Raw genomic sequence first — 26,042 nt, forward strand, 5'->3', positions numbered from 1 at the left:
ATATATACGTCGGGGAATAACCAACTGGAAGCTCAGTATTCCCCCTAGTGGCTTTCTCGGCCATTTTAATGGGCTTGGTGCCATTACTTTCTTTTGAACCAATATTTCAACGAGGTAGGATGTGTCTAGTCTGCTCAAAATTTCATATTTCTCTTAGACTAAAATACATCTTAATTATTAAGCTTGATAAATTATAGTGGAATTCTATGGTATTAATATAGTAATTTATAATTTTTTAGTTATTCAAATGTATATATATAAAACCTGAAAAAATAATTTGTTTCATATCCTCCACGTGCAAATTTTTAAAAGCTTAGCAACCTATGTCAAGCAGCAACCAAGTACAAAGGTCATAACTAGAATAGATAATTGTTTGCTTTACTTCTTTAGTTACTGTTCTATGTTTAAAGAAAAATAAGTTTAAGAAATTATTTAAAAATAGCAATAATCTATATAAATATATAATGTATAATAATTGAAATGTAACTGTATTTTACAAAATACTAGTCTACTAAAACACAGCCAAGACAGGTCACTTTGTAAAGACTAAAGGTCAGTTTTATATTATTGGATACAGTAACATGAGTGCACATGAGCTGTGTCATTGTAACTTCTGTACTGTTAGCCAGGCATGGCTGAAAGGTCAATGTAATAAAAATAATAAATATATATAAATGTATAATGTTATGAGATTTAAGCTATTTTGCCTAAACATTTATGTTTTTGTGTTGTAATTTGTAGTAGAACAAGTTTTCTAGAACAAAAAAGGCATAACTTATATTTATTTCCTAATTTTTTTTAACGTGGTTATGAGATTGGTCAAATCAACCAAACTCATACAGAGATTCATTACTGAAAATAACAGATAAAATATAGTTTTTTCTTAAGAAGTGTTTCATAACTATCTGGACATTATAAAGATTTTGCATCTGAAATTTTCTGTTACACAAAAGTATTTTTAACCTTAAAATGAAGATTACTTAGCATTTTGGATAGGCAATATGTGAAAAGAAAAAAGGCGTGAGAAAAACAGTGCTTTACAAATCTTAAGACTTAATCAAAAAATTTGATATTTTGCATTTAAAAACATTGTAAGGTTTACTGATAATCTGCCCAATTTCGTTAACATACGCTTGTTAATTTAAAAGTTATAGCATGAAAACTGTAACAAGCACAAAATGGTTATGAGGTCACTCCCAGGGACCAAGCCCATGTTGAAAGAATTAATTAAACAAATATTTCATGAAGAAAAACCTACAAGTGATCTTGTGGAACACCCCATCTCAAAAGTGAGCATTTTATGGCACCACTCACCACAGAGAGGGATGCATACATGTAGTTCACATGCCCCATTGAAGAATTTCCTCCAAGATACAATGGAGATGAAACACCAGGGAAAAGGTAAAGTGCCTGATCTCATGAGAAGACATCTGGAAAAAATTATGGGAAGAATAAGACAAAGAAGATAAAGCCAAATGAATTAAAAGCCAAACCCAACTGGTCAGGGTGGAAGGCAAAAGGTCACATACAGAGGATATCTGCCAAGGAATGAATAAGCAGGAACAGGCACAATGGAGGGAAGCCATGCAGGCAATATAACAACGAAGAGCACATACGGGACATAGTAGCCTATCCGGATACGACTGAGGATACAGATGGGAAATGGAAGGAAGGGAAGTCACTTTCATGAGCCATCAAAGTTTTGCGAAGGAAAGATCAATCTGGATAAAGGAGAATATATAGGGAATGATATGGAGTATGAGAAAAAGTCAATGGCAAATAAATTCGACCTATGATATCCAAAGGCCAAAAGGAGAAGGAAATAAGGGATAAGTGAAAAATCGAGCACGAGGACAGAGGTTGAAATAGAGGCAAAGTAAGGCAGTGAAGAACCACATAGACATCACAATTCGGAAGGACTGCACACTGAAGTGGATGATGAATCTGGAAGGAATGCAACAATAGTGAAAGGGTAGGAGAGATAAAACTTTATGGTACCTGGAAAACGAAAAGTGTGGGATAAGGAAGCCCAATAACCCACAATTGGGAAGACAGGAAATCCCAGATCAAACATCAAAGTGAGGATATCTGTAAGATGAGACACAGTGGGGCGAGCAGGGGAAAATCCTTGACTCAAAGACCAGTGGCAGAAAACATTCCAATGACACTGATAAACATCCCTAGAGGAAGGATGAATGGAACAAGCTAAAAAAAAGTGACCCACTAGGACAAACTGTATCTCCACACCAGGGACTGGATACAAACCAGGCATGAAGATAGAGGATATGAAGGGCTGGATGAAATGCTGGTGACTGAGGTTGATATAGAAGGGAAGGAGTAAGAGAAAATGGTTATGGAGAGGGCAAATTGTAGCTGGAGCAACCACAGCAACCAATGTAAGTAAGGAGCAGTCAGGACTTGACACAGAGTGACATGGATGATCAAAATCACCTTGGGAAGAAGACAGACTGGAGGCTAAACATATAGGTATTTGTTGGTCCAATCTTGACTGAATGCATCATCAGCCAGAGCAAGTGGATGAAAAACCAGAAACCAAAACATAGGTAACCTGGTATTGATGGATATGGCAAATGCATCTAGGTGATGTGTACCCCACTGAAATTGTAGCTGTTAGATAAACTTTGTTGGGATGGGAAAGATTATCCACAACAAGATTGTATGCACCTGGAACATGGCATGCAAGGAGACAAATACTGAGCATGTGGGCCCAAAAATGAAGATCCAAGGTTTGATCACAAAGGAAATGAGATCCAGTAGAATTGTCAGAATGAATCAAGAAAATGATCCAGAGCATGAGGTATGGCCAGAAGCTCCAGGATGTTGATATGGTAAGATCTTTTGGCTGGAGCACACCAACCTAAAACTTCCTGATGATCGACCCATCGGCACCCACAGCCCTGAAGGGAAGCATCTCTGAAGATATGAAAATCTGGATGAGGGGAAGGAAGCAGAACACCCACTGACATGTGAGCCCTGTCCAACCACCAGTGCAAATCACCAATGGATCCCATACAAGGTTCCACTGGTCATGCAGAGTCCACTGAAGAGACCTCATATATACTCGACCCAAGGGGACAAGGGCTTTCAAAGAACATCACATCCCCAAAAGTGATAGGACCTCTTGAGCTTTAAGAGAGGGAACAGTAAGGGCATGAAGAACTGAAAGCTCCATTGAACAAAGTTGAAGAGGAGAAGGTTGGGCCAGACTGAGATGAGTGTTGAAAAAGACACGCAAGTGGCCAAGATATTGGGTAGGTATAAGAAATGACTTCTCCAATGTGATTAAGAGCTGTCTCCAGGAGCATTAGATTGGTGTGATGAGCAGACTCCCATTCAGTACAACCTAACAGAAGCCAGTCGTCCATGTAATGATGTAAGCGCAACCCCAAGCATGCAAATGTCAGGCAAAAGTCATGAACACCCAACAAAAGGCATATTGGGCCGAAGCAATCCTGAAGATGAGATATTGGAACATGCAGATAAGCATTTGTGACATATACCTTGGTCATCCACAAACCTGGAGAAAAAACCCACTTGAGAGCAAGAAATGACTATGGTAAATTGAGTAGAACCAAAAACTGATTTAGGCGGGGCAAACTGATCACAGGCCACCAGTTCCCAGTTTTCTTGGGTACTAGAAACAGCCTGGAATAAAAAACCTCGAGAAAGATGAGGACAGGTTCGCTGGCATTCTGTGAGAGAATATCTTGTACTGCCTCAGACAGATGTTGACTGGTAGTAGCATCCCGAGGCAATGGAAAGGATACAAGTACCTGAGACAGTGAAGGAGGGGAAAGGAAGTGGATGACAAGTCCCTTGAATAATATTAGAATAACTCACATATATGTGGCAAAAAAGCCACCAAAGGGGAACAAAATTGGTCAAGTGAGCCCCACTGGACCAGAACCTACTGAGTAGTCACCGGTACTGTTGGAAACGTGTCCATCTGCATCGAATAATTCGCTGAGAGGAGAAACCCTGGAGACAGGAATAGGTAGTGGCTCAAAAGGAGCAGGACAGGAAACAGTAATAGGGGCTTGTCTAGGCTCTGAATGAGACAAATGATCCACCAAAGAAGAAAAGGTCATTTGTTGTCTCACCAATTCCAAAACGGGATAATAAAGTCTCAGGAATACTACCGAAAGTATACTGCTGTAGAAAAGGGGTCATATGTAAGTCCCGGAGATAAGGTAGCAGTAACCAAAGTTGTGACCAAACAGCATCCATCCCCAGGAGATCCCAACAACAGAAAAAACACGTGTGTAAGGAAAGAACCAAAGAAGACAAACGTGCCAATGTGGAGGTAATCAGGAAGAAGCTATCCCTTGTGAAATCCTCAGGACCATTGGGTGTGGGATATACGAACAGGATGATCATCGGTCCCCCCCCCCACCCACCACACACACACAGGCAAAATCAATTCCAACTGTTGAGAATCGAGAAACAGAGATTCAGCCTGAAGTTAGGTCAAAGCAAACTGATCCAAAGCCCATGGAGGGCGAGGCATCCTAGCATTATCAACCATCTGAGAAACAAAATGCTCTGCAAGAACCCTAATATTTGGGGAAGAGGGAAAACCAAATACTGTGGGAAGGGGCTATCATGTAACAAGAAAGGGAGGGAGGGGATCATATGAAATCGGGGAAATGGATAAAAACAGAACATACCTAAGAAATCATGTCGAAAAAAGCCATATTGGCCTAGCTGATTCCGCAGTAGGGGTATAGGAAGACACAGCAAAATCAGGTGGAGGAAAAAGTGTGTCAAAATCCTTGTCGACCTAAACAGGTTCGGCATGTTCAATAGAAATAGGAGCAACATCAGGAGAAGCAGGTTGACTCATATAACAATCAATCTCACGGCAGATGAGAGCCAATATGTCCATAAATGAGTTACCCCCACCTGTAGCCTGTGTGAGTGTGCTTGTAGAAGGTATTACTTCCAAAGTGGTAACTTGTACTTCTGAATTCAATGTGTTACAAAGAATAATCATACATAAATGTTTGATGGAAAAAACTGAAAACTGGGTAAAATACGTTATCAAGAAAATTTGTGAACATTCGAAAAAACAAAACCACTTTGGTATGAATATAAAACAAATGCACTAAGTTGAATGAAGAAACACGATAGAAAAGCACAAAAAAGGTGTCATGACACAAGTACTGCCAAACAATAAGTGATAGTTTGTTAGAATAGTATAGATGGAGTCACGTGCATCAGGTGAGTATGTCACACTCCTATTGGTGGATGGTTGTCACACCATCATTTACATACAAGATGCAGTTGAACCATTTGATGGTAAGGTACATGGGCACTCAAGGCTTGTGGCATGTGAAGAAATGTTTTTGCATATAGAGGGAAGCAATGAAGGAGAATAGCTATTCATGTGAACAGAGGTAACGTACCGTATCAGAGACTACTTTGTTTTAAAAAATTCAATTTTATTATAACCTCGAACAGTTTATTACTTGAAACCAGTTTATTTGGGAAAAAAATTTCATGGTAATGTTTTATGATTTGCTATTTACTTATTTCAAATAACTTCTAAAACACCAAGCTAAGTTTTCATTATATTTTCACAGCTTTAAATAAAAAACAGGTGAATATAAAAGGTTTTTCAGAGAAAGTTTTTTGAACACAGTAAATATTGAAGACTAAAAGCTTTGTGAAAAAACTTTAGCAAAAAACAACCAATAACCAAATATTTTCTGAATATATCAACTTCACAACATAAGCTTTTACAGAACACAATTCTGTAACTGAGTATCATTCTGCATGTTACCAAAAAATCTGTTCCTCACAATATTATCTTCAGGATATTCAGCTTCTTTCTCCTTATTTGGTATATAGTAGGTCATACAAAAGCTTTGAAAATATTTTCCAATCATTGGGTGTTGTATACTTCTTGGAAAATCAGCAATCTTGAGATTTTCTACAACAAAGAAAATTTTTTTTCATATACATTAGAAATCATATACACTTCCCTCTTCAACCATGCTGTTCTGAACATTAAATACTGGTACTATAGAAATATTTTAACCTTATTCAATCAGATTGCATGTGGAAGAGTATTGGTAATCCTTGTTTTTTCTGGTTGTGTATATTTGTCCCAGGAAAATTTTAAACCTAGCTCTCTGACATGTAAGACTTCAAACCTAGAAGAGCTAGTTATAGTAGAAATGTAGCCATAAGAGTCTCAAGGAGCTAAAAACAGCAGGAATGTAAATTCTGAGAAGCTAAGACTATTGAGTATGTTTTTCATGTTTTCTTACATATAAACCATATATAGACATTAATATCTTGTTTAAATACAAAAACTTTTACTTAGGAAAAAAAAAACACAATAGCATGTGGAGGAATAAAATTCCAGACTAAGTATAATAATAGCTTTATGCAATGCTATCACTATATTTCAGTTCATATGTGTTACAAAATAAAAACTATATGAATCATTGTCTGCAAATTTTATGTATCAAAAAAGTTGTAAACTTAATCCAGGTTGACAGTTGTTTTAACATCCAAATAAATAAAAAAATAATATCATCAAAATACCTCAAATTCAAGAATACAACTCTTGATTGTCAAAATAACTCTGATAAAATCTAAGAAACATAAACATTAGCAATTAGGTGTGGGTATTGCTAGAAATTTCATTGTACAATATTTACAATTGTATTGCAACATTATTGAAATATATTGCAAAAAATCTTTGCTTAACAAGGTTATATTATTTACTTACTCAATGGTCACAAAGGCATCACTTAGCTTAGGTTACAACATTTTATACCATTGCCAGACTGTATAATGTATTACATCAACCTATGTACAGCTTGATCCAACCAGAAAGCACCATACAACAGGGACTACTGTTATAATATGACATTTAGAGTGTTAGGACATCAATGGTTGAAGTGTTAATTGTATTTAACAGCAATATTTTTCGTCTCAATGTTATTATAAGCAGGTTGAAACTACTTTTATTGTCAGTATGTTTGGAGAGTGTTTGGGAACATAAACTATAACCTAATATAAGAGAAAAATGTATTGCTACAAATCAAATATGCCCCCAAAACAAAGCTCTTTCAAGTTTACCTTTCTTTAATCTGTAATATTGATAAATAAAGATTTTGTAGCTGTTGAGGCTATAAATTGAACACTGCATGGCATAAGCATAACATAGTAAACAAGTTGAAACTGCAGGAATATGGTCAAAAGATGATTGTAACTTTTGCTTGAATTGACAAGTAAATACATAGTTATACAATTCAAATTATTATTTTGGCAAATCTTTGGTAATAAAAAGTTTGAAAATGTTAAATGTGTATACTTTTTTCTTTTCCTGAGATTTATGTTTATTAATGAACATGCACTAAGAGCAGCACTTCATGATACCCACAAGAATCCCTATCAAAACAGGGAAGAGTTTTGGGTTAGAATATTACTGGGTGAAATATTACATTCTTATAGAAGACAATGCTAAATATATGATAACAATGTGATTCATTGTTATCACTATGGAAGTAAAATAAGTTATAATTTTCCTACACTGAAATTAGATTTCCAATAGATACCTCCTCTCACCACAAAAGCTTTTTCTGATCTTCATCTGCCCTCTAACGCATTAAAGAAATTTAATCTTGCTTGACTCATTGACCTTTATACCTCCTCAGTTCAAGCTACTAGCATGCAATGACTCTCCACTAATAGAATAATGACACGCACACACTCTTGGAACAACTGGCTTCCTCTGTATTACATTTCATGTACCTCACTTTCGAGATTAGGCACACCAGAAAATAGAAAAACACCGGAAGTGGGGAAGAAGGGTTGGAAGTATGAGAGGTAAGTATCTATTAGAAATCTATTTTAAGTGTAGGAATATGATAACTTCTGATACGATACATACTTCTGCTCACACAAAAGCTTGAATCCCACATTGAGTAGGTGAAGGGACCAGTGTAACAGAGAAGTAAGAGACTCCCTATGGAAATCATACACAGAGAATCAAATAGGTGTGCTCAGTAAGTAAACGAAAGTACACATGAGGGGAGACTTCACCACTTCTGGAGCAGGTATGCTCTTCACCCTTGAAGAGATGTGTCATGAAACAAGTGGCATCAAGGGCCAAACCAATAATGAAAGGCCTTGAAAAACATTGGAGCAAGACTCTCCCCAACCCTAACCGTACATACAAGGTTCCATGTTCCATCCTCAGTAATTATAAGTGGATGACATTGCCGAAGAATCAACTGATTATAGACAATGTAACGTGGGCAGGATGAGCAGGCCATGAACAATAGATATACACAAACCCCAACTGCAAGTAAACAGTGCCATATTGTAAGCAACTGGCAATCATCAGACAAACTTCTACATCAACCATAGGAGGTTAGAAGTATACCAAACTGAACCCAAAATTATGGGGCAGTGTGTGAATCTCAACTCAACCGTAAGAACAAGGATTCCACCTGTAGCTGATATTATGAGCATGAAAATAACAAGATCCACTCAACCATATGAGCATGGAAGAAAACCACATGCACCTGGAATTACGAGTATGATGTGGAAAATCTGCTCAACCATAGGAACAGGGTGTCATATATCCCACAACTGGCATTACGAGGTATAGAAAGTTCCCTGAGCTCAACTGTAGATGCAGGGAGAATCTACCAGAACTACTGAGAAGGGGGTCATATACAGATCTCAACCATAGGAACAGGGCACTATCAACCTAAGCTCAGTATTATGAGAAGAATCCAGCAGTGGCTGGTCCAGTCCCTCCCACATCAGACCTCCTGGAACAATAACCTAGGAGCGAGAAGTAGAGAGAGTTCCCATCATATGATGGTCCCTGTCTCACTACCAAACAACACTGGATTGATAGAAAGAAGGAAATTCAACCAGATGAACCAAGGAATCCAAGCAGAGATGCCATCCATTGAGGAATACCCATCAAAGGTAATGTGCAAGTGCCACGGATGGGCATGAGAGCAACCAATGAATCCCAAATCTCAAAAAGAGACAGAACCTCTTAAGGTAGCCAGGAAAGAGAGGACGGCCTTGAATACGAAATGCTTCATATCCCAAATACCGAGTAAAGAAGGAAGGGTCCAGTTGATGTTGGGAAGTGAAAAATAATACCCCAAGACAACCAAACACAGGAAAAAGAAAATCCCTCATATCAAAGAATCAAACCACACAATCTGCATCCTTCAGGAGCAAACTGATGTGCACTGAAGACAGGAAGTAGCTGGAAACAAGTAATCCTAAGAGAAAATGAGACTGGATGACTAACATAGCAAAGTTTGTGACTAATCACGAAAACACTGAAAGGATCTGTGGGAAACCCTAATGGAAGAGCCCAGAACAGAAAAATACACAAAGACACTCTTTACTGACAGAAAACAAACAAACTGGAATAAAGAATATGTCATGACAGATAAAATTTCAATAGAATTAAATAAATATAAATAGATCAAATTTAAATAAAGATTTAAAGTATTGTTACGACAGCGGAAGTCACGTGATGCTGGTGGTACGTCATGAGTTTCTAGAAGGATCATGACTTTTCTTGGCAACTCTAGTCGTTTCCAGGCACCCTCTATTTTAATATATAAGCCCGGCAAATAAAGTGGAGATAATTGCTGATAGACAGATATAGAGATAGATAATTGAGTCAAGTGAGCGGTAGTGACTGTAGGTAAAGTGCGTGAATCGTTCGTTGTGAATTATAGTGTGTGTTTAAGTTAAAATGACTGTGGAAATTCTGTGTATTGCAAAGTTGTATTGAGAAAGAATAAACTAGTTTTATTTAAGAAAGGACTTGTATCACTGAAGTTCCTCGGGAAGAATTTATACCAGAAATTCACAAACGACCAGATACGTAACAGAATAAGTTAAATACAGGTAAAGGAAAACTTTTCAACTTTGATCAATTTTAGTAAACACAGAAAAAAGAATAAAATGATGAAGTGACACTACAAAGATGTCTATTTTTTTCCAAAGTTGAAAGCAATCTCTTACGTCATGGTTATAGCTCGAAGATTAGTGGCATTTGCTAATTAATTAATACACACCTCTACAACCCCCTCACCCTTTTAAAGGCAAAAAAAAAGTGTGTTTGCATGAGTAACTTAGTAACTTTTCCAACCACTGCCTTATTCTGACATGGATTAACATTATTTTAACCCTTTTCATACGAGTCACAAGTCAAAGGCCATGTTGTTGTGTTTGTTGATTCGCATTCAAAATTTTATTGAACTACAATTTTATGTTATTAAGTTTGACATCACTCTGTAGAGTATAATTCCAATTTTAGTATTATACATTATTTAATTTCTTAATTTAAAAGTAAATTTTAAAAAGAACTATGAAATATTTTTATATTTACATTTTGAGAGAGTTCAAAAAAGTATCCTCTTTAAGTTATGCACTTATTGATTTCTTAAATTTTTTTTGCCCATTTCAAGCATAGGTTTATATTTACTAAAATACTGTCATTTAATGTTTCGTTTCTCACCTTTTTTTTTTACTTTATTTGCACAGCCTCTCACTTCCACACTTTCATGACCTCACAGAATGTGATGTGAACAACCATTAATGAAGCTCAGCTACAGATGAGGTTTAAATACTGTTGGATTAAGAACACTGTAAACTATTTACTTCAATGTAGGATGAATAGAGAGATGTGTGAAGTAATTAACCCTTTCGAGATGGGTCACAGGTGAAAGGCCGTCATTTTGTTTGTTGACTCGCATTCAAAATTTTATTAAACTACTATTTCATGAATTTTTGTAAATAAGTTTGGTATCAAAATGTATATTATAATCCAAATTTTAGTACTGTACATTACTCAATTTCTTAATTGAAAAGTAAATATTAAAAAAAAACAGTTAAACATCGATTTTTGTGTGTCATGTTGAATGCAGCACTGGTTCAAATTAGATGTTTGTGACGTCAAAATACAAAGTCTATAGTTTTGTATTTTTTAGGAACTCAAATCGAGATATTGCTCATGTACTGAATCTAACAATGGCCCTGCTCACCTCTTTCCATTTTTGGAAACTTCCTTATATACACTTACTTCTGTCTAAAACATGTGAATAACCAATTGAAATCTCAGAATGTTCTCAATCATTTTTAAGTATCACGACGTCATCTCATTCTTTCAATACAAATCTTCATACTGATCAGGTAAGTCTTTAGTCTGCTCAAAATTTCATGTACATCTTAGTTACTAAGCTTGATAAATTATAGTGGAATTCTATGGTATCGATATAGTAATTTATGAGTTTTTGGTTATTTCAAATGTATATAGAAAACCCCCCAAAAAATTATTTTGTTTCATGTTCTCCATGTGCAGAATTTTATAAAGCTTAGCAACATACGAGAAGCAGCAAATGAGTACAAAGGTCCTAACTAGAAGAGATAATTGTTTGCTATATTTCTGTATTCTGTTTCCATGTTTTATGAAAAATAAGTTTAAGAACTTAGTTGTGAATAGTAATAATGTATAATAATTAAAATGAGACTATTTTAGAAAATACTAGTCCACTAAAACACAGCCAAGACAGGTCACTTTGTAAAGACTAAAGGTCAGTTTTATATTATTGGATATGGTAACATGAGTGCACATGCACCACGTCATTGTAACTTCTGTATTGTTAGCCAGGCATGGCTGAAAGGTCAATATAATAAAAAAATAAATGGATAATGTTATGTGATTTAAGCTATTTAGTCTAAACATTTGTGTTTTTATGTTATAATCTGTAGTCATTGTAGAATGAAAAAAGCCATAATTTATATTTATTTCCTAATTTTTTAAGGTGATTACGAGATCAGTCAAATTGACTGAACCTATACATAGATTCGTTAGTGTAAATAACAGATAAAATATAAAGTTTTTTCTTAAGAAATGTTTGATAACTATCAGGACATTGTAAAGATTTCGCATTAGAAATTTGAAATTGTTCTGATGCACAAATGTATTTTTAACCTTAAAATAAAAATTACTTTGTATGTTGGATAAGCAACATGTGAAAAGAAAAAAGGTATTAGAAAAATGATGCTTAACAAAAAACTTATTAGACTTAATAAAAAATCTGATATTTTTTGTATGAAAGCCTTGTAATGTTTACTGATAACCGGCCAAATTTTGTGAACATATGCTTACTAATTTAAAAGTTATAGCATGAAAACTAAAGCAACCACAAAATGGTTAAGAGGTCAGTACCAGAGACCAAGCCCATGCTGAAACATTTAAGTAATTTTCAAATTACCCTTAATTTCATGTGATAAACCTCTGCATATTTAGGGAAAATATATTTTTTTGTCTCAAAAAATATTTTGCCACAAATTTTTTATAAAGATAATCTGGACATTTCCTACTTGACAAATGAATCACTAGTGTTGACTAAATACCACCATGCAATTGCCATTATGTTTGTTTTTAAAATAAGCAGTAATCCCAATCTGATATTCTGAAATTTAAATAAATTGAATTGATAATTAAATAATGAAAATACATTTTACTATGATGAATAAGATTTTTAAAAAACATATCACAATTGTAATTGTAAATAATTAAGTAGTCAGTTAGTTAATTTATTTAAGTTGTTTGAATAGGATAAACAAAACTAATTTCTGATAAAGACTTGAGTCATCAGAATATTTTCCAATCATCTATCACTAAACAGTAAACTCATTGGATGAAAATTTTATTTGGTGAACATAATAAAAAAACAACAACTTATGTTTACAAACATTGCAACTGAATAAAACCACAATATATATATTAACACATGCCACATGAGCCAGCCCAGCATCTTGATATAGATAAAAAAAAAGGAGTGATTCTGGAAAGTTTTGGGTTGTTTTGATTAGACTAAATGATGATATTTGACACAATTATTGAGGTCTAGGTCACTGGACCTGAGCCAAAACCATGAGAGCCAACATGGAGAAGTTAACTTGTAAATGTAAAGTAAAAGGATGTAACAATGAAACATGCTTGAAATGTTCTAGATGAGGTTGTGAAATGTGATGGTTTAAGTGTAGCGATTAAGCTAAACCGTGGGCCCAGGTTGGATGAGGGAAGAACTTATTCGAAGATATCCCAATCGATTTGATATACCAGCTGAATCGAAGATTTGTCAATTGATTGCTGTATTGACAGCAAAACATAAAAAATGGGCACAATAATATCATTATCTTCAAAGAGATGAATTAGAATAATATTCAAGATATCATTAGTTTCAATATTTTGTGCAACTAACAGCACAGTAAAGATGCAGTGTTTAAGTTGAAACAGATCCATGATGAATTACATGATGACTTCCCTAGAAATTCTCAAATTAAAAATGTCATTTCTGCAATGAAGAGTAAATATAAAAAGAACAGTATAATGCCCAGCATGGTACCACCATAATATAAGCGATATAGATTTCATCATTATTTTGTGTTTTTTTTCACATTTTGGAAATTGTGCCACACTTCATTCATTAAGATCTATCGAAATAACCCTAAATCACTGGTTTACATAATGACTCTCCTATTGACCATTCTAGGCTCAGTATTAAAAGATTCTGGCCTGGCTTAAGAGGCAGATGTTAAAAAGTAAAAACACTGTGTTCAAACAAAGAACCAAACATTAACAAAGTACCTAAGTTAAGCCATAAGCAATTTCCAGTCATGTGACATCATTTCATAGTGTATATATATTCTTGTATCTAGGTTAGCTACTTGTACATGATGATGACAAAATCTTCTCCGAATATTGTACACACAAGCATAAAATACCCATGCTCCTCTGCAAGATTCTTTCATGATTCAAAATTTTGAAGTTTTGTACTGTCAGTTTTGGTTTGTTTTAATGAATGCTCTTAAAGAAGCTGTAAAGTGAAACATTGAGCGTCTAATTAAATAGTAAAATTTTGGTGTTATAAGGTCATTTATTTCTAGTATTAATATCTCCATTATCTTAATTACTTCTATAACTACCCCAGTGCACCAATTCTTTAATTTATTTATCTGTTGCCATTTCCCAAACTTAATTCAACTCTTTTTAAAAGAAAATAGTTTTAATTTAGTTTTTCATATTCATTTTTTTCTTCCTATGTTTCTATTTGAATTCTTTTCATTCTCCAAATTCTCCGATTCATATTTTTCTTCCCGTTGTTTGTTGCTGTTTCCCAAACTTATTTCAATTCAACTTTTTTTTTTAATTCTCAGATTTTTGCTTTCTTCCCATGTTTGTGTTGAAAAAAAGAGTATTTGGCAGGAAACCTCCACATATTGTTCATTCAAGAAGTAAGAATTAGAAACAATATTATACTTTTCTATAGACCTTCTGGAAGCAGAATTAAGGGGCTTAAGAGTTATAGGGCAAAAAAATTGGCCAAAATATTTTTTGAGTCAAACAAAAATAATACCCAGGTGCACACTCTCAGAATCTCTTTAGTAAGCGTGCAATGTTTCACGTCTCTAGTTTCTTTCCTCTTGAAGCTATGGTGGTCACACACAGGCTCTTTTATTATTATAAAGAAAAATAATACCCTCAGAATCCCTTTAGTATGTGTGCAAAGTTTCAGGTCTCTAGGTTATTTCCTCTTGGAGCTATGGTGGTCACACACAGTCTTTTATTATTATAGATTTCTTACAGTGTGTAACATTTTATAAAATTTTCTTTGTTACCTATTTCAGCCATCTTTAAACTGTATAAGCTTACCTTATCTCAAATAATCTATGTTGAAACAGATACAATTTAATACACAAAAACTTCCACAAACAAAAGGAACTGAAAGGAATATTTCTAGAAACTACTTACTCTGCTCTCTCTCTCTATATATATATATACACATATACACACAACAGCAGTCTCTCCAACATTCCACACACTACTAGACATTATGATGCAACAATACTCAATTACAGCAATGAGTAAAATTCAGAAGGATCGAGTAACGACATCAAGTCACAACAACTGAACTACACAACATATGATTTGTACACAGTTATGTAACAAACACACGAAAACCCATTGCTTATAATGCTATACTTACGCCATTTAAGCCATAAAACTCACATTAACACCTACTGTTCACATGATGAACTCCTTTTCAAAGAGATAGTTCTGGAATTTCCAGATGGCAAATATGATGGCTAGACACTCTCATTTGATCACAGAATAGTTCTTCTCTCTACTCAACAGCTTTTTACTGAGGTACATCACTGGAAACAGTCTGTCTTCATGTTATTGCAGAAGTACTGCTCCAATTCCACCATCTGATGCATTGGCTGGAACGATGAAAGGTTTGTTGAAGTCTCGCATTCTAAGGATTGGTGAACTTCATAGAATGTTCTTCAATTTCTGGAATGCCATCTGCTGAGTTTGTTCCCACTTCACCTTATTTGGTTGGCCTTTCTTGGTCCGGTCAGTCAGTGGTACAGTGTAGTTAGGAATGAACTTTGTATAGTATCCAGCAAACTGAAGGAAGGATCTGACTTTCTGCTTTGTCATCAGAGCTGGTGCATCCTGTACACAGGTTAGCTTCTCCTCTTCCATGGCTATCTATCAGTCACCCACTTTGTGTCCAACAAAGTCCACAACAGAATAACTCACGTAGCACTTAAATGGTCAAATCTGTTGCTCTCACTCATCTGAAAAGCTCTCTAAGTTTCTTCAAGTGGTCATCCCATCTGGCTGTGTGGGTCAGAATGTTGTTTCACATAATTCTCAATGTTGTTGGTTTTATGCAACATATAGTATGGTTGTGAACTCTATAATAGTTTTGCCACCACTACAGCTATTTGTATATAGGCCACTGTTGTTTATGTTGTCTTCTATAACCGCTTACAACTATAGATCCTGGCTGGTTCACAACTATCAGTTTTTGTAAAGTCAGATTCTTCACAGTAGGTGTCTGTGACTTATTGGTGAAAAATTTGAACTATAAATAAACAGCAACACAGTAATACAGAGGAAACCAGCTGTTCTTGGAGAGTGTGTTGTGCTTCTATTGGTGGAGAGTTGTTGCATGCTCTATGCATGCTAAATGAATAGCTTGATTTGATGGGGCATAAAGGCTAGTACATCAAGCAAGAAAATTTCTTTTCAATGCTTTATAGGGCAGTGGAAGATCGAGAAGAGCTATTTGTGTGACAGGAGGTTTGTATCATATCAGAAATATAAATGTTCATTTACACTGTTGGTTACCACAGTTGTATTCAGAGCTTTAAATAATTGTCTCTTTTTTCAACAAAGTCCACGCAGGCTGGTTCAGTTACTTTATAAAACAACTGACAAAGCAAATTATTCTTCTCTACTCTGTTGTTACAACACAGTCTGTAATAATTTCACTTTAAAAATTGCCAGTACACAATCTTTATCACTAAACTCATGATCACGCAGTCTAGAACTAGAACTAAATAATGATTTTAACTCATATTCACACACCTTGACAGAAGTCTATAATATTCCACCCAATACTAGATATTCTGATGCCATAATACTCAATTAAACCAAAGAGAAACTCTGAAAGCTCTAGCAACATGATGCAATAATTTCACTATTGTAAAACATCTGCTAATTCATAACAATTGAACTACACAACATATCATTCATAAACAAACTTACCATAAAATATCACTTCTAAAAATAACTATATATGACACCTGTGCTATATAAACTATCTAAATCATAATGCTGGCATTAAACTTAAACTGAAACAGTTGTGTGTATCTAACATTTTCTAAGTGCAAAGCCACACAATGGGCTATATGCACTCTGTCCAATGTGCAGAGTCAAACCTCAGATTTTAGCATTGTACATTCATAAACTTACTGCTATCCTACCAGGAGATTACACAGAAAACAAATATTTTTCTTTATAAGGGTCTTGTTCATCAGAAGTTGATCAGGGCTAAGTAAAAATAGTCATTATACAGAGATTGCAACTATATAAATGTGGTTGCACGGCTGCTAATATAGATTTGACAATATCAGTATTTCATCTGTTCAAAGTCTACGAAAATTACAAACATATTTGTAAGTGTAAGTTAAAGAAATATAATATTTTTGCATCTTGTGTTTCGTCTTACACACAACCTAATAATAATAATAAAATGAAGACTGACTGCACTTAAATTATATATAGAATACACAAAAAAAGCTTTTTTATCTATCTTTAATTCAACTTACCTTGAGCTGCATATCGATTTGATCCATCTTCAACCAGAACATGATAAAATGGTTGGCGTTCTTTATTTACTAGAGTGTGCACTCCCATTTGGTGTATCCACGTTCCATTAGCTTTGCATATAGGATCCCAGCCATATATTACACAGGTATAGTGGTATCTAAATTTCAGTCATAATGATGTATACAATAGATGTAACATATAGAAATACAAAAATTATTAACACTGACATTCCAATTTTGAGTAAACACTAGTTCTTTTATAGTTCCTATGTTAATCATTCTCTTTCTATGGAACTAAAGTACATTAGCATCAATGTCAGTAAAATACAGACACACACACTAAAAGACAAACTTTAGCCATAGTTACATTTTATTTCTGTCACTTGTCTCCAAATGTAACTAATACACATTCAAGCACACACTTCAACACAAACTTTAGCTATAGTTATATTTTATTTCTGTCACTTGTCTCCAAATGTAACTAATACACATTCAAGCACACACTTCAACACAAACTTTAGCTACAGTTACACTATTCTTTAAATTTGCAGTAACAAATGTAAGGAATATACAGGCAAAGTGTAAACAACTTTTTCACAGGATTATTAATGTTTTAAAATAGAGAACCCCCACAAAAACTTGAAGTCTTGATGATTTCCTCTAATTCCTCCTGATGATGAAATTTCTAACTTTGAAACCACTCCTAATGCAATTTATTGTATTTTTTTCTTTAACTGAATTTTTGAGCCAAATGTTTTCCTAACATCATGAATTATCTTCATAATATTGATAGAATTAATACACATGGTCATGCAATTTGTATGAAAGATAATTAACTTTTCACTGTAACATAACATGCTAGAGAATTAACTATTATTATTATTATTTTTGTCAGTTAGTTAGTATTAAGAACCATTTGAGATCAACTGAATTTCTTTCAGTCTGACATGACACTACAGATTAACCATGTTGTTAAATTCATAACATAGATAATTAAATAGCTACTTAGAAGTTCTCAAAATGTTTAGCCATGGCATAGCAGCTCATAGAATGGCTCAGAGTTATTTTTAAAGTACAAAGTTTTAGCTCATAACTCCATCATCTCCTGACCAATTTGAGATCTAATTACAATTTTGGACTGATGTATTTGAACATGCCCAAGGTCTCATAGATTAATTTACTCTAATCCTGCCTAAAATAATTTAAATTTGAAGGTAGGCTGTTAGAGATCCTGATGAGTAATAAAATCGAATCAGGTATACACACATACCACACTTGGTATTGCTGGCACATGAAAATATAGCTAATAAAAAGGAAACGAAAAAAGGTCTCATAGATTACTTTACTCTAACCTTACCTAAAAGAATTTCAAGTGTTACGACTATTGAGGATTCCTTCTTGTTTTATTTCAATTTTTTCACCTTAGCACTTAACTGAAGAATTTTTCAACTTCATTAGTTATTAGATAATCAAAATAAACCACTACAAATCATAAAACAAGTAGAACCCACATATTTATCAGTAACAAATGACCTAACTTTTTAAAAATGGCATCACCATTACCTCTATCAGGTGCCATATAATGATATTTTGACAACAGTATTTTTTTGTCAAGATGAATTTATATTTAATAATTATGATTTGCTTTCTATAAGTAAGAGGTTATTTTTTTGTGTGTATTTTGTTTGAGTATAATAAACTTAACACTGTATTCAAATTCAAAGTGATTTATGTCATCTTACTAGCCTGTTTTACTCGCTAATACACAGTTGATGATGTCTTGTCATAGGGGAATATTTTAGTGGCTTTTTAGTAAGTACAGTACCATACAAGAACATCAGGTACAAAAAGAAAATCACAAAATATACAATGAAAACCTGCCTTATAGATATTATGGAAGTTTTTAAATTGTGTCTTCAAGTTACTTCATTACTGTTGATTTCAGCTGACTGTACAAACTCCCAGTTATCAAATGCTCAGCTAATTTTCACATGGCACTCTTGTATTCTCAACTAATTTGCATTAAAGGTCAAAATGTATTTTTGAACAAATAAAAGGCATAGAACCATAAAACAAAAAAAATATAAAGGTAACAGAAAATAATAAATTTTGATTAGAAGCAATAAACATAAGCTTAGGAAAGAGCGAAAAAAAACTTATCGAAATGTGATGTTTACAGTTTGCATGCAAGATATACAACAGTTGTAAAAGTTTAAACTTCTTTTTTTATATGTCTTATTCCTGAAATAAGCATTTAATATTGTTAATATATCAAATTTGTGAAAAGTCTAATTAATGAAATTTTTGAAATAGCTACAATCACATTTTTGTATTAAATTTTTAACGTTGAGTTGCAAACAGTAGAAAACAGTTACTTAAAGCAGAATTATAGGATCGGCAGATATTATACAAATAATTTTATAGTATTATAGAAAAGATAACAGGAATTGAAAGCAGTTTGACAATTTTTTTTCAAACTGCAATCATAATACATCGATTTTACATTTTGAGCTAAATCCCCTCTGAAAATATATGAAAAAGAACTAATACTTGTGCATCCGTAGGAGACAAGCATATCCACTTTTACATGTCCTGACACAAATTTGTACATATTTTGTGAATGGGCAGACAGATATGCATACATGCACACTCACTCCAATACCTCAACTTTAACCACAGTTACATTTTATTTCTGCCACTTGTCTACAAATGTAAGTCTTCGTATTATATATTTAAACAGGAATGCCGGATTATAAGTCATTAAATATATTATTTAGATCAGTGTGAGTAAAGTATTTATTAGTTAACTGATGAAAGTTGATTACTAAGCAAGTTCTTTTCCTGAATTATTAAATAAAAACAGATAATTTAGAATATCCTACACCAATGTTCCACAGTGGCATTAAAAACAGACTTCTTAGAAATTTGCAAATACAGTAGTCAGGCAGCACACTAGGGAACCTAAAAGTATTGTCCATTTCATATTCCTTGATACTAATGATACAACCAGACATACTGATTAAGGATCTGTAAAACCTAACCACGGACACCAGAATCATGTAGGAGGTGAGTTATGGTCATTTATACATGGACAGCAGTCATCTTGGATTTTAAATATTTAAACGCTTCTATAAATTAGGTGAATCTAGTCTTAGATACCAGATATCACTATCCTAACTGATACAGAAACCAAAACATTTCAATTTTGCCAAGGACTTTGAGATGGTATCATGCAGATCCTTAATCAGTAGGTCTGATAGATATAAAAAACACTAAAATAACATTAGGTGAGCAATAGTTTCGAATTCCCAGTAAAATAAGTTGCAACCATACTAAAAGCATAGATACTAATTCTTTTTAAAAAATTAAGAAAAAACATCATTCACACTGCTAAAAACAAGGTAAACTATGACAATTTAGATTTGGCCAAATGTATTCATTTGAAAAAAACCGTCATTGAAATGGGTTAAGTATAATGATAAACAAGCTTTTTTATTCACTTAGGAAAAATCAATGAAATAATTACAATGCATGATAACTGCCAGTGATTACACAGTGTAAAACCAAATGCTGTAAAAAATACAATGACCTGAGCCTCCATTACCCTGACTTCTCTAGAGCTCAATGTTTAATGCCTATGGTACACTAAACATATGAGATGCATGTGTATGTTGAAATTGTGCAACTAATGTGTATATGTACATGCTAGGTTTGAAATATGACTATAAACTGATGTACCTTGTTACTGGCCAAAAGGCCTCAACAGCACTGGATACAGCATGTATAGTGTGGTTGAAATATTATTAAACACTCTTCTTCACTTGCACTTATACACAAAATTTCAAATATCCACTTCCACTCAAAATTTTGTTTAAATTGTTAAGTTATCAGTACAATAATTTAACTTGATGCATTGTAAAGTAGTGTATAACTTACATATTTAAATGTCAAATAAGATAGGCTTAAAAATACTCTTTTCCCTTTAAATGTTCAGGAATGTTATTATAGATATTGATGTCTAAGATGGGTTGAGGAAAATCATAGTAAGTAAATACTTATTCATATCGCATGATTTGGTGTGCTACTAAGTTAAAAACTCTAAAAAAAATCTTCATTTTGATCCTTCCTTAGAACAGAATATAACATAAATATACAAAGAAGTTACTACTGAATCTTTCAATTAACAATGGTAACACTGGATAAGTATTATTCAGTTTAATATGTTTTAATTACTGTGATATCTGACAAAATATCAAAGAATATTTTGTAGTGATTAACCAATAATCATATCATTGCCAGATGAATTTTTACTATGAAAATCATAATGAAACAATAAGAACAGGCTGTAAAACACTTACTTGCAGTGTTTCATAATCATTCCCACCGCATATTTTACCTCAGGGTAGTTACTGTGAAGAAGGGATATAACCTATATTTGCATAAAAAAAAGTTCTACTGCACACAGTTCTTAATATATAGGCTTGTAACAAAGAAGCAACATAATAATTAACTTGAGCAGATATTAATACGAAAATTCTAATCTGTTATATAAAAGGTTTAATTTAACCAAACACTTAATTGCATAACCTTACTCATTTACCATACTTTCCTTTCTGTACTTCACACAACGCCCAGGCAGTTACACTAAAAAACCCATTTGTAATCTAATTTTTAAATTGATCTTTTTGGGTTACAAGGCATGAAGGCAAAAACTTGGAACAATACAGACGTGGTCAAGCAAAGTCAGGGTAGAACCCCAAGTAACACTATCACTTGGATATGATATTTCTGCCTTTGGGTGGGCTATTATAAACTTGTGACTTTAGTATTAGTAATTCACAAAGAAAACCTGCAACTTCTTTTTGATATTTTAATTCTAAAAATATTTAATACAGTGTTTAAAAGCTGATAGTTAAATATAAAACATTCTGATGTTTAGCATATCTGAAAGTGTACACAGTTAAATTTATAGAATTCACAATAAATCATTACAGCATTAGCGTGTAGAAAAAACTGTCCTTCAAGCTTACTACTACTAGAACTTACAAACTCACACCAGGCAATTACTAAAAAAGTTTTCCCTGTTAAATTTTAATATATTTTACAATACATCTTTGAAAAAAAGTCAACATATATATATATATATATCACAAAAACGAAAGAATTAGTTAGTTAGTGTATCTTCATACAATCAGTTATCTAATCCAGCCTTCAATTACAATTTTACGAAATAAATATAGATAGATGAAAGAAAAATAACAGTTAACACAATAAAGACAATAGGATTAAAATTTAAACTTCCAAATTCTACCTCAATTTGTGAAAATCAATACTTATTTAACATTTTTAAGATTAAAATGAATTTCTGAAATACTTCTAGCCTTTCCTTGTTGAGTCGCTCTTGTGCTGTCAACAAATAGGTGACTCAAAGTTCTTAATGTTTTTGTAGCAGTGCACAGCAAGTGTCAATATGCTCAGAATTCTACACTCTCCCAACTTCCACAGCTCATTGGGCAAGCATGATAAGAACTTAAATAAGCTCTGCTTTCTCACCAAAATTCAGGATTCATAGTTTCAGTCATGAAGAAAAACCATGAAGCACCTGGGTGTGGGGAAGCCAGAATGTATTTTAGATGTAAGCACCTGTAAAATATTAATTTAATCCTAAAAATGAAAAATTCAAATTAGGTAGACTTATCTCTGAAATACTGACAGCCAGAATACCTACATTGAAAAGAAGATGGGAACAAGGGAGAGAGTTAAGATTATACAAAAATATACACATCACAAGGCAGGAAGGTAAAAACCTAAAATACTATACATATGTGTGGTCAGGCAGAGTTAAGAGTAGAATCCAGAACCAAAAGTATTCAAAGAAATGGATTCATATGAGAATGAGTGGAGCAGACCAGTCTCATGTAAATACAGAACCCAAAGACATTCAGAATAAAGGCATTCTTCTCACTAAAGCTGGATTACTTGACGGAAAATATATGTTTGAAGGGAAAGTAGTGGATTGATAAAACTACCATTTGATGGAAAAAACAAATGACTGGATGATGAATGAATAGGGATAAGCTTTATGTATAACCACCAAAGTCATCCAGTGGCTGTGACTACAAAATGTTTGTGAAAATCTCATGCATTCCAATCTCTAAGAAAAGATGAACTCAGACAGGTCTTCAAACTTCAGATTTCCTCTGAACTACAAGGAGAAAGGAGCAAAAACCTGGAGAAGATAAATTATCTACTTCTTTTCTAAAGGAGACTTAAGACTTTCTGATCCAGAATTATGGAGTGACTGGATTGGAAGGAAGATAAAAAGACCAGACTGAAGTACCTATCAAATCCAAGGGTCCCAAACATCAACCAATAATGCCAGATGAGCCCCCAAATAAACATTAAACCCAGCAAGAACACCAGAAGACAATTCAGAATTAATGGCCTGAGTATGATGATGAATATGGGCTAAGAATGCTGTCACAAAATGTCCCTGTATGGTATAGGCAGACTACATGCATAAGTCTTTCAGAGAAGGTATAAAATGTCTGATACTGATAGAAACATACACAGCAATAGTTAATTTTGGCATCAGAATTCATACTGAACAAAGTTAATAGCATGATTGTCAACAAAAAAAATCTGAATTATGGTGAGAGAGTGAGGTATTTTCAGGTAAAACCCAATTTCCTGAAAAGTATCACACAACTAAACCCACAATAACATCAGATTCTATAAGGTGTTGTTAAAAATAAAAACAATAGGCAAAAAAGGAATCACAATGTACGTACTTATGCACATGAAAAGACAGTCACTTCTACTAACTTATGCTTAGTCCCACACCTTTCTCTCTTTGAAGATAGATTTATTTCAAATTAAACATGGTGATCTCAAAGTAAGTCTTCACTTGGCAATCTCCTAGTAGAATTAGATCATGAAAGCACACTGAAAGTTAACAGATATACTCACTTTCTTTGCCCAGTCAGCAGCATCATCATCTCATGATCTTTGTTCTCTCACAGCATTAATTGGCTGTTGCATTCAGTCAACATCATAACCATCCAGCAAAAGATATTACAATACCAATTCTTTTAACTCAGACACTATACATATTACTGCAATATCCCTGCAGGCAGAAGAGACATCACCTACTATAAAGAACAAAGAAACAAAACAACCAGAACCAGGAAATCTTAATGACTTTCGACCTTGTGTTGCCACATTACAGAATGAAAACTAAATCACCAAACAAATTTAGAAATTTCTATAATAATAAAGAAAGTTAAAAACATGATTTGCCCACTTATCATAAAAGCAGAACTTGTGTAGTCTCCTTACAAATGCACAGTAAGTCAGGTGAAAAGTGGGAGAGTGGAGAATTATGGGTAAGTTGACAGATACTATGCACTGGATCAAGGGCAGTCAGATTATTTTACAGACTATATGTAATTTAAAAAAAATCACTTAAAATATTAAACTGAAACAAAAGTTTTTGCCCATTTTTCCATCACATGGAAATGTATACATGGTTTGTTTTGTTTTGAATGTTGCACAAAGCTACACAAGGGCTATCTGCACTAGCTGTCCCTAACTTAGCAGTGAAAGATAGAGAGAAGGCAGCTAGTCATTACCACCCACCTACAGCTATAAGGCTACTCTTTTACCAACAAATAGTAGGACTGACCTTCACATTACAATGCCCCCACAGCTGAAAGGACGAGCATGTTTTGTAGGACAGGGATTTGAACCCACTACCCGCAGATTGTGAGTCAAGCACCCTAACCATGTATAAGTGAGAAGCAAACTTTATAATTAAAGTCTGTTCTATTTAACTTTGTCATTACCTATAAGGAATTTTAATCCTACACAACTCCAAAAAAATCTCAGAAGGCTTTACTATCCAATCTTAAGATTATTATTTTCCTCTTTTAAAATAAATTACAGTTACAAATAAACCTAAAAATAAAGCAGAGTAGATTTAACCATTTGCTCATCCATTACTTATTTACATCTGCTGTATTTGAATTTCAGTATTTGTGTGTAATCCAATTATTTGTTATTATTACATGAAAGTTTCCTGATTCTGTTATCCTCAGTTCTACACCTGCTACAATAAGGTAGCCACTTGCTTTGATTAGAAATTAATAATATTAAACTTACCACCTCAGATTTTTTAATTCTTTGTGCAGCTAACTGGCGTTTAGCATCCTTGCCAAGAAAATCCAAAAGCCTTTTGGATATAGAATTTCTTGCTGAAACTTCTTTTACTATGGACAGCACCTCATGTGGTAAGAACAAGAATATTGCATAAAGATGAAAATATTTTTAATGTAAATACACCCCCCTCAAATAACACGACCTGCGATGGTTTTATTGCCTTGAAATTTGTACATGTTCTACAGTAATTCCTATACACTGAAATCAAAAATATATATTTTTCTCCATCATGTACAGATTTTTCACAAACGCCATAATGCAATACATAAAAGTTTTGAGACTAAAAGATGTAAATTTCACAAAAAAGTCAGGATGAATGAGGATGCATATTCGTTTGACATCAATTTGTTTGTATTTTTTGTTAACAAACATAATAATAAAAATATTCATTGTGATAAACGAAATAATAATTTGATCTAAGTAAGAGTTTTTTCTTATTGATTTGTAAAAAAATCCTTATGTGATAAAAAAAAATTAATATTATTTTTGAAATCTGCATAACGGAATTATGGAAAATCCATTATTAAAACCAAAACAGCTTTTATGAAGTTTAAATTTGCAGGCCTGTGAATATAATAAATATAATAAAAAAAGTACTTTAAAACATG

The 26,042-nt window shown here is 33.6% G+C and overlaps 1 protein-coding gene across 2 annotated transcripts in view; it reads right to left on the reverse strand.

Annotated features, from left to right (window-relative positions):
- Window positions 1-1,245: 1,245 nt before the first annotated feature.
- The window catches only part of LOC106469877 (F-box only protein 21-like), an 80,765-nt gene continuing 55,968 nt past the window's right edge, over window positions 1,246-26,042 (reverse strand). The window contains exons 9-12 of one of the 2 annotated variants that reach the window (XM_022398454.1): window positions 25,378-25,497; window positions 21,576-21,646; window positions 17,218-17,375; window positions 1,246-5,953 (exon numbers count right to left, since the gene is read on the reverse strand). In XM_022398454.1, the coding sequence (XP_022254162.1) occupies window positions 5,760-5,953; window positions 17,218-17,375; window positions 21,576-21,646; window positions 25,378-25,497 (543 nt within the window). In that variant the 3' untranslated portion in view covers window positions 1,246-5,759. The remainder of the gene's footprint in view (window positions 5,954-17,217; window positions 17,376-21,575; window positions 21,647-25,377; window positions 25,498-26,042) is intronic. The other variant, XM_022398455.1, reaches the window with a different exon arrangement.

Source organism: Limulus polyphemus, unplaced genomic scaffold (assembly GCF_000517525.1).
Source record: "Limulus polyphemus unplaced genomic scaffold, Limulus_polyphemus-2.1.2 Scaffold3700, whole genome shotgun sequence".
In the NCBI taxonomy this organism is placed as follows: Eukaryota; Metazoa; Arthropoda; class Merostomata; order Xiphosura; family Limulidae; genus Limulus; species Limulus polyphemus.